Source organism: Cebus imitator, unplaced genomic scaffold (assembly GCF_001604975.1).
Source record: "Cebus imitator isolate Cc_AM_T3 unplaced genomic scaffold, Cebus_imitator-1.0 Scaffold299, whole genome shotgun sequence".
NCBI classification, from domain to species: domain Eukaryota; kingdom Metazoa; phylum Chordata; class Mammalia; order Primates; family Cebidae; genus Cebus; species Cebus imitator.
This window is the reverse complement of record NW_016107614.1, coordinates 61,227-75,432: the sequence shown is the minus strand read 5'-3', so window position 1 is coordinate 75,432 and position 14,206 is coordinate 61,227. Positions and strand designations below refer to the sequence as shown.

The window sequence follows — 14,206 nt, the reverse complement described above, 5'->3', positions numbered from 1 at the left end:
AACTTATTACAATCTCTGTACTTGCCCATCTACTTCTAGAGTCTTCCATCCTGCTAATTCATCTCCCCCCAGTCGCTCTTAGCCAGTTACACTCAATCCTCAAAACCCTAGTGGATTTTCAAGACCATTTTCTTCCTTCATTCAAGGCCTCTACAACACACCTATAACTGTCCCATCAGCTTTATGCTTCACTGTTTCTCTCAATGAGTTCTTTGTTGATGTCAGCCAGTTTATTGGTTAGAGAACTCCTTGCCCTATTGACCTTTGCTCTAATTATTCTGCTTATTTGTCATGCCTTATTCCTTTTTATTTTTTGAGATAGAGTCTCGCTCTGTCACTCAGGCTGGCTAGAGTGCAGTGGTGGAATCTCGGCTCATTGCAGCCTCCACCTCCCGGGTTCAAGTGATTCTCCTGCCTCAGCCTTCTGAGTAGCTGGGATTATAAGCATGTGCCACCATGTCCGGCTAGTTTTCTGTATTTTTAGTAGAGATGTGGTTTCACCATGTTGGCCAAGATGGTCTTGATCTCCTGACCTTGTGACCGCCTGCCTTGCCCTCCCAAAGTGCTGAGATTACAGGCATGAGCAACCACGCCTAGACTTCCCTTATTCCTTTTTAAAACATACACATATTTTACTTGCCCTTTTACACAGTGTTTCCTAAGGTATGGATAACATGACTTCAGGTAGTACATAGTTTTAAAAAGCTTCTCAGATTAATAACTATGTAGAAGAGTTTACATTATCCTAGTATTCACTGAACCTAATGCAGAGTTTCTCAAATGGGGTTCTGTGGAACACTAGGGTTCCACAAGAATTCACCCGAGTTTCTGCAAGAGATGATGCAGAGTGTCCAAGTTGCCTCATTAGCAATTTTATTATAGATCTTTTAGTACTTTAAAGTAGAACCAAGATCATTGGGTTGAATCTTTTCTCAGTTTTTGAAGCAGGATATAGGGAGATTGCCATTTTCATCTTCTTACATATATAAGAACGTATTTCTTAGAAGTGCCAAGAACAATGACAGAAATTGTCTCATTCCAGTTGGAAATAAAATCCATGTCAACTTATCTCATACTCTACCCAGAGTTGAGTAATTTGGCAACAACAACAAAGGGAATAAATTTCACATTCAAGAAATAAATTTAATTATTATTTTTGGTTCCAAAATAACAAAAACAATTAAAATTAAAATGCATTTATAAGCTTAGCAAAGTGATCATGAAACCAGTATATAATAATTTTATAATTATCTACATGCCATTAGGTAAAATAATTTTTTTCAAAGTCTCATATAAAATTGTTTTATGGGCTATAATTTTATTCATATTGCTTTGATGTATAGTATTAGATGCTTTACCATTCAACATAAATACATTTTTATATTTAAAATAATGTTAATTAAATTCATAACCTTCATTTAAATTAAACCTAACAAACCTACCTTTAGAAAAATTTTATACCATTGTGGCTTAAACTAGTTACTTTACAAAAACAAATTATGTTTGACCTAAGATTTTCAAATTTATGAAAAGGGAATAATGAAATTAATTTCAAGAAAGATTATTCTTTTTTTCTTTTCAAGAATAGTTGTCTAAAAAGTCATTTTTAGTTTTAAATAGAACTGGCACTTACCGTACCTCAGTAGTATTGATACAATAGAAATTTGTGTTAAGACTTTGAGGTCCACTTGGATAAGATACAAAAGAAAAACTGAAGTTTCTTTTATCTATACCATTAGAATTGGTATTCTTTTTGTGGAATGGGAAACTATGCAAATGAATAGGCTAAGAAATTGGCCAAACTAAACAGATTCTATGGAAAATTTGATTCTATTTAAAAGGGCATTGGCAATACTGGATAATTATATATCTACAACTAAATAGTCTAATATACTATGAGCTTTAGACATAATAACTTTTATCCAGAGATTCCCTGAGATAAGAATTATTATTATAGGGTACTCAAAAAATAATCTGAATATTATAAGATCAACAGAGGTCAATTTTTAAGTCCTCTAATATTTGTGCCATGAAAGTTATATTATCAGGAAAAATACTCAATTTTCAATTAAATAATATCTCATTCACCCATAGTTGCAATGACATCTTATAATCTATTAAAATGCACCAAAACTACTCACTTTCATAATTTCTGGTTTCATTTATATACTAAAATCCAAATCAAATGGTTGTATCAAAATTTAATATGAATGATATTCCTTTTGGATAGATTGATTCCAGTTAAGTGGTCTTTTCCTAAAATTAATTATTTCCATGTAATGAGTATTTATGTATATGTTTCATATGTATTAGAAACACAAACACACATCAAACACAAAAGCATGTCAAACCTGTGATTTCATGGATTTGATGGTTTAAGGCAAGGCAAAATTTATTTACAAAAAGTGCATCAACATAAAGAACAGTATGGGAGAAACAGTATAGGTAGTTTGTTCACATGGCAAAAATTGGGAACTAGAATGCTAAAAGTTTGGGAAATACTTCTTCAAGAATACGTCCTGCCTCTTCCATGACGCCATTCCTGAACACACCAACCTCCCAAAAGTGACTTCAACTTTCACTAAATTCATGAGCTATATCATTTTTTGGCATCTCACTGCCCTGTCACATGGTGTTAACTTGGGATTTACTTCTTCATTTATTCACTTCTCCAGCATGAATGGCTTGTTTTCCCTGTTAAACTGTGAAGTTTCTTAAGTCTGGTGTTGTATCTTATATCCTATAAGGATATCTTATATGCTTATATAGCATCTAACACGTTGCAATTTTCTACCTTAATATCATGCCAAAGAGTTTTCAAGACCCAAATCCTTTTTGTTGCATAAAAGTGGTCTATAAGAAATAGAAAGGGCCAAAGAGAGATCTGTTTAAAATAATTATTGCCAGGCTGGGCACAGTGGCTCATACCTGTAATGCCAGCACTGTGGGAGGCGGAGGCAGAGGTGGGTGAATCACCTGAGGTCATGAGTTAGAGGCCATCCTGACCAACATGGTGAAATCCATCTCTAATAAAAATAGCTGGGCGTAGTGAGTGGCACATGCCTGTAATCCCAGCTACTCTACTTGGGAGGCTGAGGCAGGAGAATCTCTTGAACCAAGGAGGCGAAGGTTGCAGTGAGTCAAGATCACACAATTGCACTCCAGCGTGGATGACAAGAGTGAAAATCTGTCTCAGAAAAAATTATTATTGCTAACCTAAGACATATATAAGTTCTACGGTTTATTAGAAAAGTGTACATATTTGAATATAGATAATTTAGTACATACTCAACACATGTAATCTCCCTTAGAACATTTGCTCAGGTTCCATCAAAGCAAGTAGATAATTAAAGATGACTTTCTACTCCCTCCACCAGATGGGGCCAATCCCTCTGTCTTCTAGTCAGGATGCATTGACAGTTCACAGGCTTGTAATTCTAAGAAGCATTGGGTAGTAGGTAGTTGAAGAGGAGCCAGCACTTGAGAGAGATGTAAATGTATACATACAGGCTTGGGAGTCAGTGTTGATAGCTGATGCTGTGAAAGTTCTTGAGACTTTTGAAGGGCAAAATGTAGAAAGATGGCTGAAGAGAAATCCTTAAGAAACATTTACATAAAGGCTCATGGAGAAGGACCAAAATAAATAAATAAAGGCAGAGAAGAAGAACAGAGATATGCAGATATGCAGTCTTAAGGAACCCAAAAGAAGAGGGTTGCAAGGAGGTGCTGTTCCATAACAGTAGGTGCTCATGACAAACTGAGGAGGGAAAGGGCTGAGGAAAAAAAGCTATTAGATTAATCAAACAGTGAGGTTAGAAATTAGATTTAGGGTGTGATGAGAACTTAAAAGAATGAGTAGATAGAGAACAAGGAATAGATTCTGGTACATTCAGCTTACTTATTGAAGTTCTGTGGCAATAAAAGGAAGAAAAGAAACAAAATAGTTATGAGAAAAGCACCAGATTTTTTTTTTTAATTCAAGATCCAAGAAAAGCCACTTCTTTAATAAAGCTAATCTCAGTTTTCTATTAGGAAAATGTGGACAAGGGTCAATGAATTCACTCTGAGATATGAATGACAGATTATTTCTCCTAGTTTCCCTAGGAGTTGACACTTTATAAACAAAACAATCCAAAAAACAAAAAATTGGACTTATTTATTAACTTATTAATTTATTCAACAAATATTAAGCATTTATGTGACAGGCACTATTATACACCACATATATCTACACATATACAGATATATGCATGCATATATACAAGAAGATATATGTACACATATGCAAGATTATATAGTACATAACAGTGCCAACTTTATGATGGTGCAAAAGAAATACACATTCAGTAGAAATCATACTTCAAGTACTCATACAACCATTTTGTTTTTCACTTTCAGTATAGTATTCAATAAATTACTTGAGATATTCAATACTTTATTATAAAATAGGCTTTCAGTTAGATGATTTTTGTTCAACAGTAGGCTACTGTAAGTGTTCTTAGCACATTTAAGGAAAGCCAGGCTAAGCTATGATGTTCAGTAGGTTAGGTGTTTTAAATGCATTTTTGACTTACAATATTTTCAACTTATGATGGGTTTATTGGGACGTAACCCCATCATAAGTTGAGAAGCATCTGCATGTGTAGTTAATATACATATATATACTTACACACACATTTATATAGCAATAAGCAAAACAGAAAACAGGCCCTACCCTCATGGAGGTTACATTTAATGTGGCTGGTGAGCGAAGTAAAGCAGGATAGGAGATAGTATAGAACCAGTAGGAGCTAGTATGCTAAATGAGCATCACAATTAAGGTATCATTTGATCAGAGACCCAATGGAAGTAAGGGAGTAAGTCAAGTAGATAACTATGGAAAGAATTTCAGGCAAAGGGTCCTATAGTAAGGGTAAAGGCTCAAGACAGGTGTGAGGCTGATAAATGTGAAGAACACTGAGAGGCCAGTGTAGCTGCTCCAGAATGAATGAGAAGGAGAGCAGTAGGAGATGAGATCACAGTGGTAGCAGGGCTATGTTGTGTCATGTAGGGCTTCATTGGCCATTATGAGAACTTTGCCTTTTGCCCTCACTGACATAGAAAGCCATTAGATGGTTTTGAATATGACACAACTCATATTTTAAAATCTTCGTTCTGCCTGCTGAGCTGAAGAGACTGAAGTGGGTGGGGAGAGTAAAGTGAAAGCAAGGAAATTAGGTGTCTATAGCAATAATTGAAGCAAGCGATCCTTGTGGCTTGGACCTGAGTGGTAGCAGCAGAGTGGTAGAAATGGTTGGTTTCCTGGGATGTTTTAAAGGTAGAGCCAGTAAGATTTGCTGAAGGATTGGCTATGGTGTGTGAGAGAAAAAGAGTCAAGAAACTCTGAAGTTTTTGGCTTAAGCAACAGAAAGATAAACTTGATATTTATGAAGGAAGTGTGAAAGATTGGGAGAAGAGAGAAGAATGCCAAATGGGAATTTGGGTTTGGGACATGCTAAGTTTGTAGTGTCTTTAGATCTATGGGTAAAAAATTTGAGTGGGCAGAATATGCAAATCCTGAGTTAAGGGGTGAGATGTGGATGGAAAGTATAAAGCTGACTAAATAAAACATTTTCAAAAATTGGGAGAGGTAAAGAACCTTTTACTGGAAAGAAGAGATACAGGAGCTGTCATAGAGATCTTCCATTTTACAGATGCCAATATCATCAAAGTAGCTTAGTTTCCATCCTAGCTCTTCCCCCTCCTCCCCTTACTGCTGAGCATCTACTTCTTGAGTCTCACCTTCCTTGATTCCTCATTCAGGATTAACCTCCCACCATTTTATCTCGTTTTTGTTTATGTATTTCCCACAATGTCTCAGCTTCTCTACTTTCCCCTGCATTATTTGACAGAGACGATTAACATTAATATTTTCTTCATGTTATGTAAGCTACTATGCAAACAAAGCTTATAGACATGGCCCCAGCCCTCACTTTTCAAATTGATGGGCCCCCTAAGCTCCTCTTCTATATAAATAATGGAGTCACAACTGTTACCTGGGAATTAAATTGGCACGCATTTTATCAGACTAGTGTTTGAGACCAAGTATATCCAAGTATAACATAGAAAACATAGTTATTTGTTTTAAGGACTCAGTTCAATACTGTTCTTTTCTTAATTGGCAAAAAGAACTATAATACCTTTTTGTGACTATTTAGTTTTTTTTTCAACCTTCACATGAAGAAAGAGTGCTTTTTCTGTGTGGTTAAGGACTCAGGCATGTGATCCAGACCCTTAGCTCTTGGAAGACAGTGCTGGTGACTCCAGAAGGACGAACGGGTGCCTACAGAACAGTGTCACCTTATTCTAATTGTGAGCATGTGAGAATATGGACAGATTATCAAGCCACATGAACAAGAAAATATAGAGACTTGAACTGAACTCAATACTTTGATGTCAGGCCTCAGAGGCCAGCTTTTCCATAATCTCCCAAGGGGAAAAAATGCAATGGAATGGGGCCTATTTGGGGTTGGGTTAATACTAGGGTTGACGTCTTAAGTATTGAGTTATGTAGATGATTTAATGTGTTGTGATAGAACTCAAGAAGCAAAATTGAAAGCCAAAATTACTGAGAAGTAAAAATTTAAGGGTTTACTTTTGTGGAAAGATTTTTTAAAAAATAAGTCTTTAGTGCTATTGCTTAATTCTTCTACAAAAAATCTGTTATTTTAAAAATACAATTCTCAATCTTCCTATGAGTCTATTCCATGTATATTTTGGAGAGAACAGGCCCCCTACTCACTGATCTTAATACAACCTAGCGTTTGGTTGTAGTGAGACGAAGAACATATGGATTTTTCTTATCTAGGTTTATGAAAGGAATTTTCAGGCTCTGAAAAATAAACAATAGTATGAAAAAGATAGAAAAATATGTGACTATGACAAAGACACATTTTGTAAAGAAAAAAGTCATATAAAAAACTTGGGAACAAAAGAGCTGCATAAGAAAGTCAAGTCCAATATGAAATAAACTAAAATGTGATATGGTCTTAAGCAGTTAAAAGAGTTCAAAGTAAAAAGAGACAATTTGAACTTGAGGATAGTAAGATTCTTTGAGTAGCCCATGGATTTTAACATTAAACTACGCAGTAGAAAATGTTAACCTAACAGAGATCTTGTCCCAGCAGTAAATGACATTTATACTGTCATAATTATGTAAATCCTCTTTATTGCTTTTCAGTATCTGGATACCTTCTACAGAAAAGTATAAATAATTTGGCTGGGGTTACAGAACAAAATGTAATAACACCAATGATAAAGTAAAAATAAATATGTTAGCAAACATGTTAAGAGTCTTGAAAGGGGGTAGAGGAAATAGATAAAAAGGTATCAGTATTAATATTCTCATCTTACAGAGCTATAAGAGCATCAAGAAATACTGTCAAGAGACCAAAAAGACATCTGCACTCCCTTGTTTATCACAGCACTATTCACAGTAGCCATGATGTGGAATCAGCCTTAGTGTCCACCAGATGAATGAATAAAGGATATGTAGCATATATACACAATGGAATACTACTGATCCATAAAAAGAATGAAATCCTGCCATCTGTGACAACATGGAGGACAATACATGAAGTGAAATAAGCTAGGCACAGAAAGACAAATACTGCATGATTTTACTCATATGTGGAATCTGAAATAAGTTGACCTAAAAGAAGCAGAGTAGAATGTTGTATACCAGATGCTGAGGACTTTAGCTGGGAGGTGGAGATGAGGAGGTATTAGTTAAAGGATATATAATTACAGTTTCATGAGAGGAATAAATTTCAAGAGATCTATTGTATACAAAGTGACTATAGTTAATGATGATACATTGTATTCCAGAAAAATGTAAAGAGAACCGATGTTATGTATTCTCACTACAAAAAATAATAACTATATGAGAAAAAAAGTTAGATAATGACAAGTGCTGGTGTGGGTGAGAGAAATCTGAATGCTTTGCATTGCTCGTGGGAATGTAAAATGCTGCATGCAACCTCTGTGGAAAACAGTGGTAGTTTCTCAAAAAGATAAATCTAAAATTACCGTATGATTCCACAATTTCACTCCTAGATATATACCCAAAAGAACTGACAGTAGGGACTCAAACTGATACTGGTACCTCAATGTTCATAGCAGCATTATTCACAATAGCCAAAAAGGTAGAAACACTCAAGTGTCCATTACTAATAAATATATAAACAAAATGTGGTATATGAATACATTGAAATATTATTCACCCATAAAAAGGAATGAAATTCTGATATATGTGACAACATGGATGAACCTTGAGACCGTTATGTTAAATGGAAGAAGCCAGACACAAAAGAACAAATGTTGTATGATTCCATTTTTACGAAGTACCTAGAATGGCAAATTTAGAGACAGAAAATAGAATAAAAATTACCAAGGGGTGAGGCATGGGGAGTTATTGTTCAATGGGTATAAAGTTTCTATTTAGGATGATAAAAAATTTCTGGAGGTGGACAGTGGTGTTGGTTATACAACACCATAAATGTGGTGTCTAATGCCACTGAATTGTATACTTAAAATGATAAAGTTTTATGCTTTCTATATTTTATGTTGTCTATATTTGTGTGTGTGTGTGTGTGTGTGTGTGTGTATGTGTGCGCATGTGTACAAAATACCTAGGTGTACTAGGGATATAGAGTGGTTTTTTTTTTCCCTTTCATAATTGTCAATGTTTCTAATACTTGTTTTATTATGAATATATATTGTATGAGGAGCTCATGGTCTGGAAATCAGCTATTGTAGTTTATGGTAGTAGACACACAGCTGAGGGCATTTAATGAGACTGTTTAGGACGGGTGCCACAGAAGGATCTTCACACAAAGAACAATGAGCAGGACTGAGCCAAGCAAAGAAGTGAAGGTGGCAAAGAGAGGTCACTCTAGGTAGAACCAGCATTGAAACTATCTGCATTTTATTAACTAAGTGACCAGGTCAGCAAGGTTACTCAGCATCGAGTTCCTCATCTGTAAAATAGTGACAATAATCATTAATATTCCATAAGGTTGTGGGGTGATTAGGGGAGATAATATGGATAAAGGGCTTCACAGAGAGTTTGATATGGACTAAGTTCATGAAAACTCTAGTTATTGTTACTGTCAGTATCACTGTAATAAGCTGTAGCCAGACTGATGGATTTAAATCTTGGCCTGGCTGTTTACTTGCCATGTGTTGTTGGGTGAGTTAGTTAACCTCACTGTACCTCAGTTCCCTATTCTGTAAAAGGGGATAAATAATAGTAGTTATTCTTAGGGTGTTGTGAGGACTAAATGAGTTAATACATACAAATCAATTACAACAGTGCCTGACATATGGTAAAAGTTACATAAGAACTAGTTATTATTTTTTTAAATGACTATAAAGAACAGGAAGCTCTGGAAACAGTACAAAAGAGAGATGAAATAGCTAAAAGCACCAGAGAAAAGGGCAACCACCTTCATTGAAATAAAAGTAAATAAAGCCTTTGAAAAACAGTTGACAGAACAGGAAGTTGAAGTTAAAATACGTTATTTAAAGTTACAATGCTAATCAGTAGATATTCTAAAATATGAATTTAAACATACTTATGTATATATTTATATAGTTAATAAATATTAATACACTCTATATCCTTTAACAAATATTTTTATATCATAAATCTATCAAATACTGGGAAGAAAAGATTAGTTAAGTGAGCTAAATCCTCATTTTTTTCTCAGCAAAGAGCCAGTAGAGCTAAAGTTATTAAATGAATAAATGGAGGTATGAGCATATTATCTGGTCAAAAGAAAACAAATATTGAAAGATTTTTCAATAGTATAATAGGAAATCAGACAATACTGTTAAGTGGATTCTTTGAAAAGAACCAATGTCAAGACACTTTTCCCCTGTGACTTCTTCTAGTAGTTTTACAAGTTTTGGGTCTTATTGTTTTAGTTTTTCATCCATTGTGGGTTTATTTCTGGGCTCTCTGTTCTGTTCTATTGGTCTATAGGTCTATTTTTAGGCCAGAACCATTCTCTTTTGATTAGTTTAGCTTTGTAATAATACTTTGAAATCAAAATGTGATGCCTTCAACTTTGTTCTTCTTGCTCAAGTTTGCTTTGACTATTCTTGGTCTTTTGTGGTTCCATGTGAATTTTAGAATTTTTCTATTTCTTTCTTTCTTTTTTTTTTTTGAGATGAAGTCTCACTCTGTTGCCCAGGCTGGAGTATAGTGGCATGATCTTGGCTCACTGCAACCTTCAATTCCTGGATTCAAGCAATTCTCCTGTTTCCTGTCTCAGCCTCTCAAGTAGCTGGGATTACAGTGCATGCCACCACACTCAGCTAATTTTTGTATTTTTAGTACAGATGGAGTTTCACCACACTGGCCAGGCTGGTCTCAAACTCTTGACTTCAGGTGATCTGCGTGCCTCAGCCTCCCAAAGTGCTGGGATTATAGGTGTAAGAAATCATGCCTGGCCTGTTTTTTCTATTTCTGTGAAAAATGCCATTGGAATGTTGATATGAATTGCACTGAATCTGTAGACGGATTTTGGTGGTAGAGACATTTTAACAATATTAATTATTCAAATTCATAAACATGGGTATCTTCCTATTTATTTCTTTCATCAATGTTTTATAGTTTTTACTATACAAATTTTCACGTTTTTGGTTAATTTTATGCTTAAGTTTTGTTCTGACGGTATTATAAATGGGGTTTAAAAAAATTCTTCAGTTTGTTGTTAATATATATAAACACTACTGATATTTGTATGTTGATTTTATACCCTGCAACCTGTACTGAATTCATTTATCAGTTCTAACACTTTTTTTGTGAAGTCTTCAGGGTTTTCCCTATATAAAATGATGTCATCTTTCAATAATTTCACTTTTTCCTTTCCATTAATAATTTGTTTATGATATAGTCTTGGTAGGTTTTATTTCTTTTTTGTTGTCCACTTGCTCTGGGTAGAATTTCCAGGATTATGTTGAATAGAAGCGGTAAGAGTGGACATCCTTGTCTTGTTACTAATCTTAGAAGAAAAGTTTTTGGCTTTTCACTGTTGAATATGATTTTGGCTGTGGGTAGGTCATATATGACCTTTATTATGTTGAGATACATTCTTTGTATATCAATTTGTTTAGCATGTTGAATTTTATCCAATAATTTTTCTGCATCTATTGAGATGATCACATAGTTTTTGTCCTTTAGTCTGTTAACATGGTATATCACATTTAGCAATTTGTGTTTACTGAACATCTTGCATCTTCGGAATAAATCCCATCTGATCATGATAAATTAGTCTCTTAATGGGCTGTTGAATTTGCTTTCCTTTCCTTTCTCGTTTCTCTCTCAGTCCTGCCCATAGTACTAGCCACTTGCAGAATTTTACAGCTATGACATTGATGACAGAGGCACCTACAATTCTGAGAAAGGACTTATCTATTTGCACAGAAGAACTGGGAAACGGGACCTTGTTGCTCAAATAATGTGGAAGAATTTCCCTTTTTAAAAATTCCTTGTTGTCACCAGTTTGCCCCTAAGGCAGTCTCAGTCTCACAGAACTGAAAACCTGGTGGTGGGGGCAGTGGGTGTGCTAAAACCCTGAGAAAAAAAGATAATATATTTGGAACAAAAGAAGTGAGAAACAAGTCTCTTAAATCCAGAGAGAAAAAGAAAGAGAGAGCAAAAAGAGAGAGAGGAAAAAGAGAGAGAGAACAGAGAGAGAAAGAGAGGAGAGAGAAACAGAGAGAGAGAGAAAGAGAGAGAAAAAAGAGAAAGAGAGAGAGAAGGAGACAGAGAGAGAATTTTTGGGGCTGGAGGATTCCCAAGAAGACAACATTGGAGAAGGGGACTCATCTAATTCCGGGTATGAAACAACAGAAGTACCAGGATCACAATGGAGTTACCTATATGCAAAAGAGACCCAACGAAGCACAGAAAAGTATTTAAGAATTGAAATATGATAAAACCATGGCCCAAGTCCCAAACTAATTTCTGAGTGGTACATATACTGGGTAGACTCAAACAGTGAAACAATGGCTTTTAAAACAGAATTGACACTGAAACCACCATGCATGGGAGATGAGACCAAATTTACAATCTGAACATAACCACGTTGATCTTATACTTAAAAAAAAAATAGGACACAGGTCCTGAAAATGTAACATTCAAAATGTCCAGAATATGATTCATATTAAGCCACATGAAAAAAAATCAAATAAAACAAAACAAAAAGAGAAGAAGAAAGTCTGACCAGTTCTCAAAAGAAAAGACAATCAGCAGAAGACAATGCTGAGATAACCCAGACATTGTGTTATCGAATAATAATTATTATCAAAGACTTGAAAGTAGCCAGTATAGCCATCTCCCATGATGTAGTGATGAACATGTTTTAAATGAATAAAATACGTCTAAGAAATAGAAACCATGAAATAGAACCAAATAGAAATTTTAGAACTGAAATATGTAACATTTGAAATAAAACATTTATTTGATGGGCGCAATACCAGAATGAAAATGACAGAAGAAAACAGTCAATAAACTTTAAGTTAAAACAGGAGAAATATATAATTTAAAGACAGAATTTTTTTAAATGAACATAGTGAACTGTGAAATAATATAAAAAGTTTTAAAACTCGTGTCATTGGGATCCCAGAATAAGGAAAGAAAGACATTAGTGCAGGAAAAAAATATTTAAAGAAACAGTAGTTGAAAACTTCCCAAATTTGATTGAAAAAATAAACTTAACAGAATCAAGATTCTTGGTGACTCTCAAACAATATAAACTAAAAACCAAAACAAAACCCATACATACCCTGACACATAATCATCAAACTGATTAAATCCAAATATAAAGAAAAAAATCTTGAAAATAGCCAGAGAAAAGCAAGACATTACATGTAAGAGAAAAATAATCCATTCTCTCTCTCTCTCCCTCTCTCTCTGTCTCTCTCTCTCTCTGGATTTAAGAGACGCTTTTCCTCACTTCTTTTGTTCCAAATATGATTTTTTTTTTTTCTGATGAGAGAAGAGGATTTTTTTTCCTGATGTCTTTCTTATAAGAAACTGTGGTGCTCAAAAGAAAGCGAAATATCATCTTCACAGTGCTAAAAAAGAAAAGACTATATCTAGAGAATATATTTTCAGGAATAAAGGTGTTACAAAGCATTTTCAGATGAAGAAAAACTAGTAGAATTCATTGTGAAGAAACTTGCTCTAAAAGAAAGGCGAAAGGAAGTTCTTTAGGCTAAACAGAAATGATGCCAAAGGGAAATGAACAAAGGAGGAGCAAAAGAAATCGTAAATTTGGGGGTAAAAGTGATGGACAGTTTTTCTCCTCTCAAATAATTTAAAAGATAAATGACAGTTTAAAGCAAAAATTATAACACTGTTTCCCCTAGTTATTTAATGTATTACATCTATGTATGTTGAAATTTCTTCAGATCATGTTATAATTTTGGTTATAATTATAATTATATTTTGGTTATAATTTAGTAAAACTGATAGAATGGTCAAATACTAATTCTGATTAAACTGAGAAGAGTTATGTATGCGTTTTTTAATTCCTGAAGAGACCATTGAAATACTGCAAATGTAGTAAAAAATCAATAGATAAAATGAAACAGTAAAAATATTCATTTAATCCAAACAATGGGGGAATAGAGATACCAAAAAAACATGAGGGGTATAAATAAATTTATTAAAAGCAAAAACAAACAAGAAGAAAGCAAATAAAAACAAATTTTAAAATTTATAGAATCATATCAACAATTAAGATTAAATGTAAACATACCAAAAGGTACACATTTTGTTAGATTTGATTTTTAAAAATAAATCTAATTATATGCTACAACAAAAAACCCACTTAAAATATAATGCTACAAATAGGTTAAAAGGATGGATAAGATGGGTGCGGTTCCTCATGCCTATAATCCCAGCACTTTGGGATGTCCAGGCGGGCGGATCACTTGAGGTCCGGAGTTTGAGACCAGCCTGGCCAACATGGTGAAACTTCGTCTCTGCTAAAAATACAAAAATTGGCCAGGTGTGGTGACAGGCACCTGTAATCCCAGCTACTCAGCCTGAGGCCGGAGAATCGCTTGAACCTGGTAGGGAGAGGTTGCACTGAGGGGAGATGGTGCCACTGCACTCCAGCCTGTGTGACAGAACAAGACTCCATCTCAAATA

General features: G+C 34.6%; 1 protein-coding gene across 1 annotated transcript in view; it reads right to left on the bottom strand.

Moving 5' to 3' along the window:
- Nucleotides 1–2,532, bottom strand: part of HPSE2 (heparanase 2 (inactive)) — a 277,616-nt gene extending 275,084 nt beyond the window's left edge. The window contains exon 1 of the mRNA XM_017502836.2: nt 2,503–2,532. Coding sequence (XP_017358325.1) covers nt 2,503–2,532 — 30 coding nt within the window. The remainder of the gene's footprint in view (nt 1–2,502) is intronic.
- Nucleotides 2,533–14,206: the final 11,674 nt, after the last annotated feature.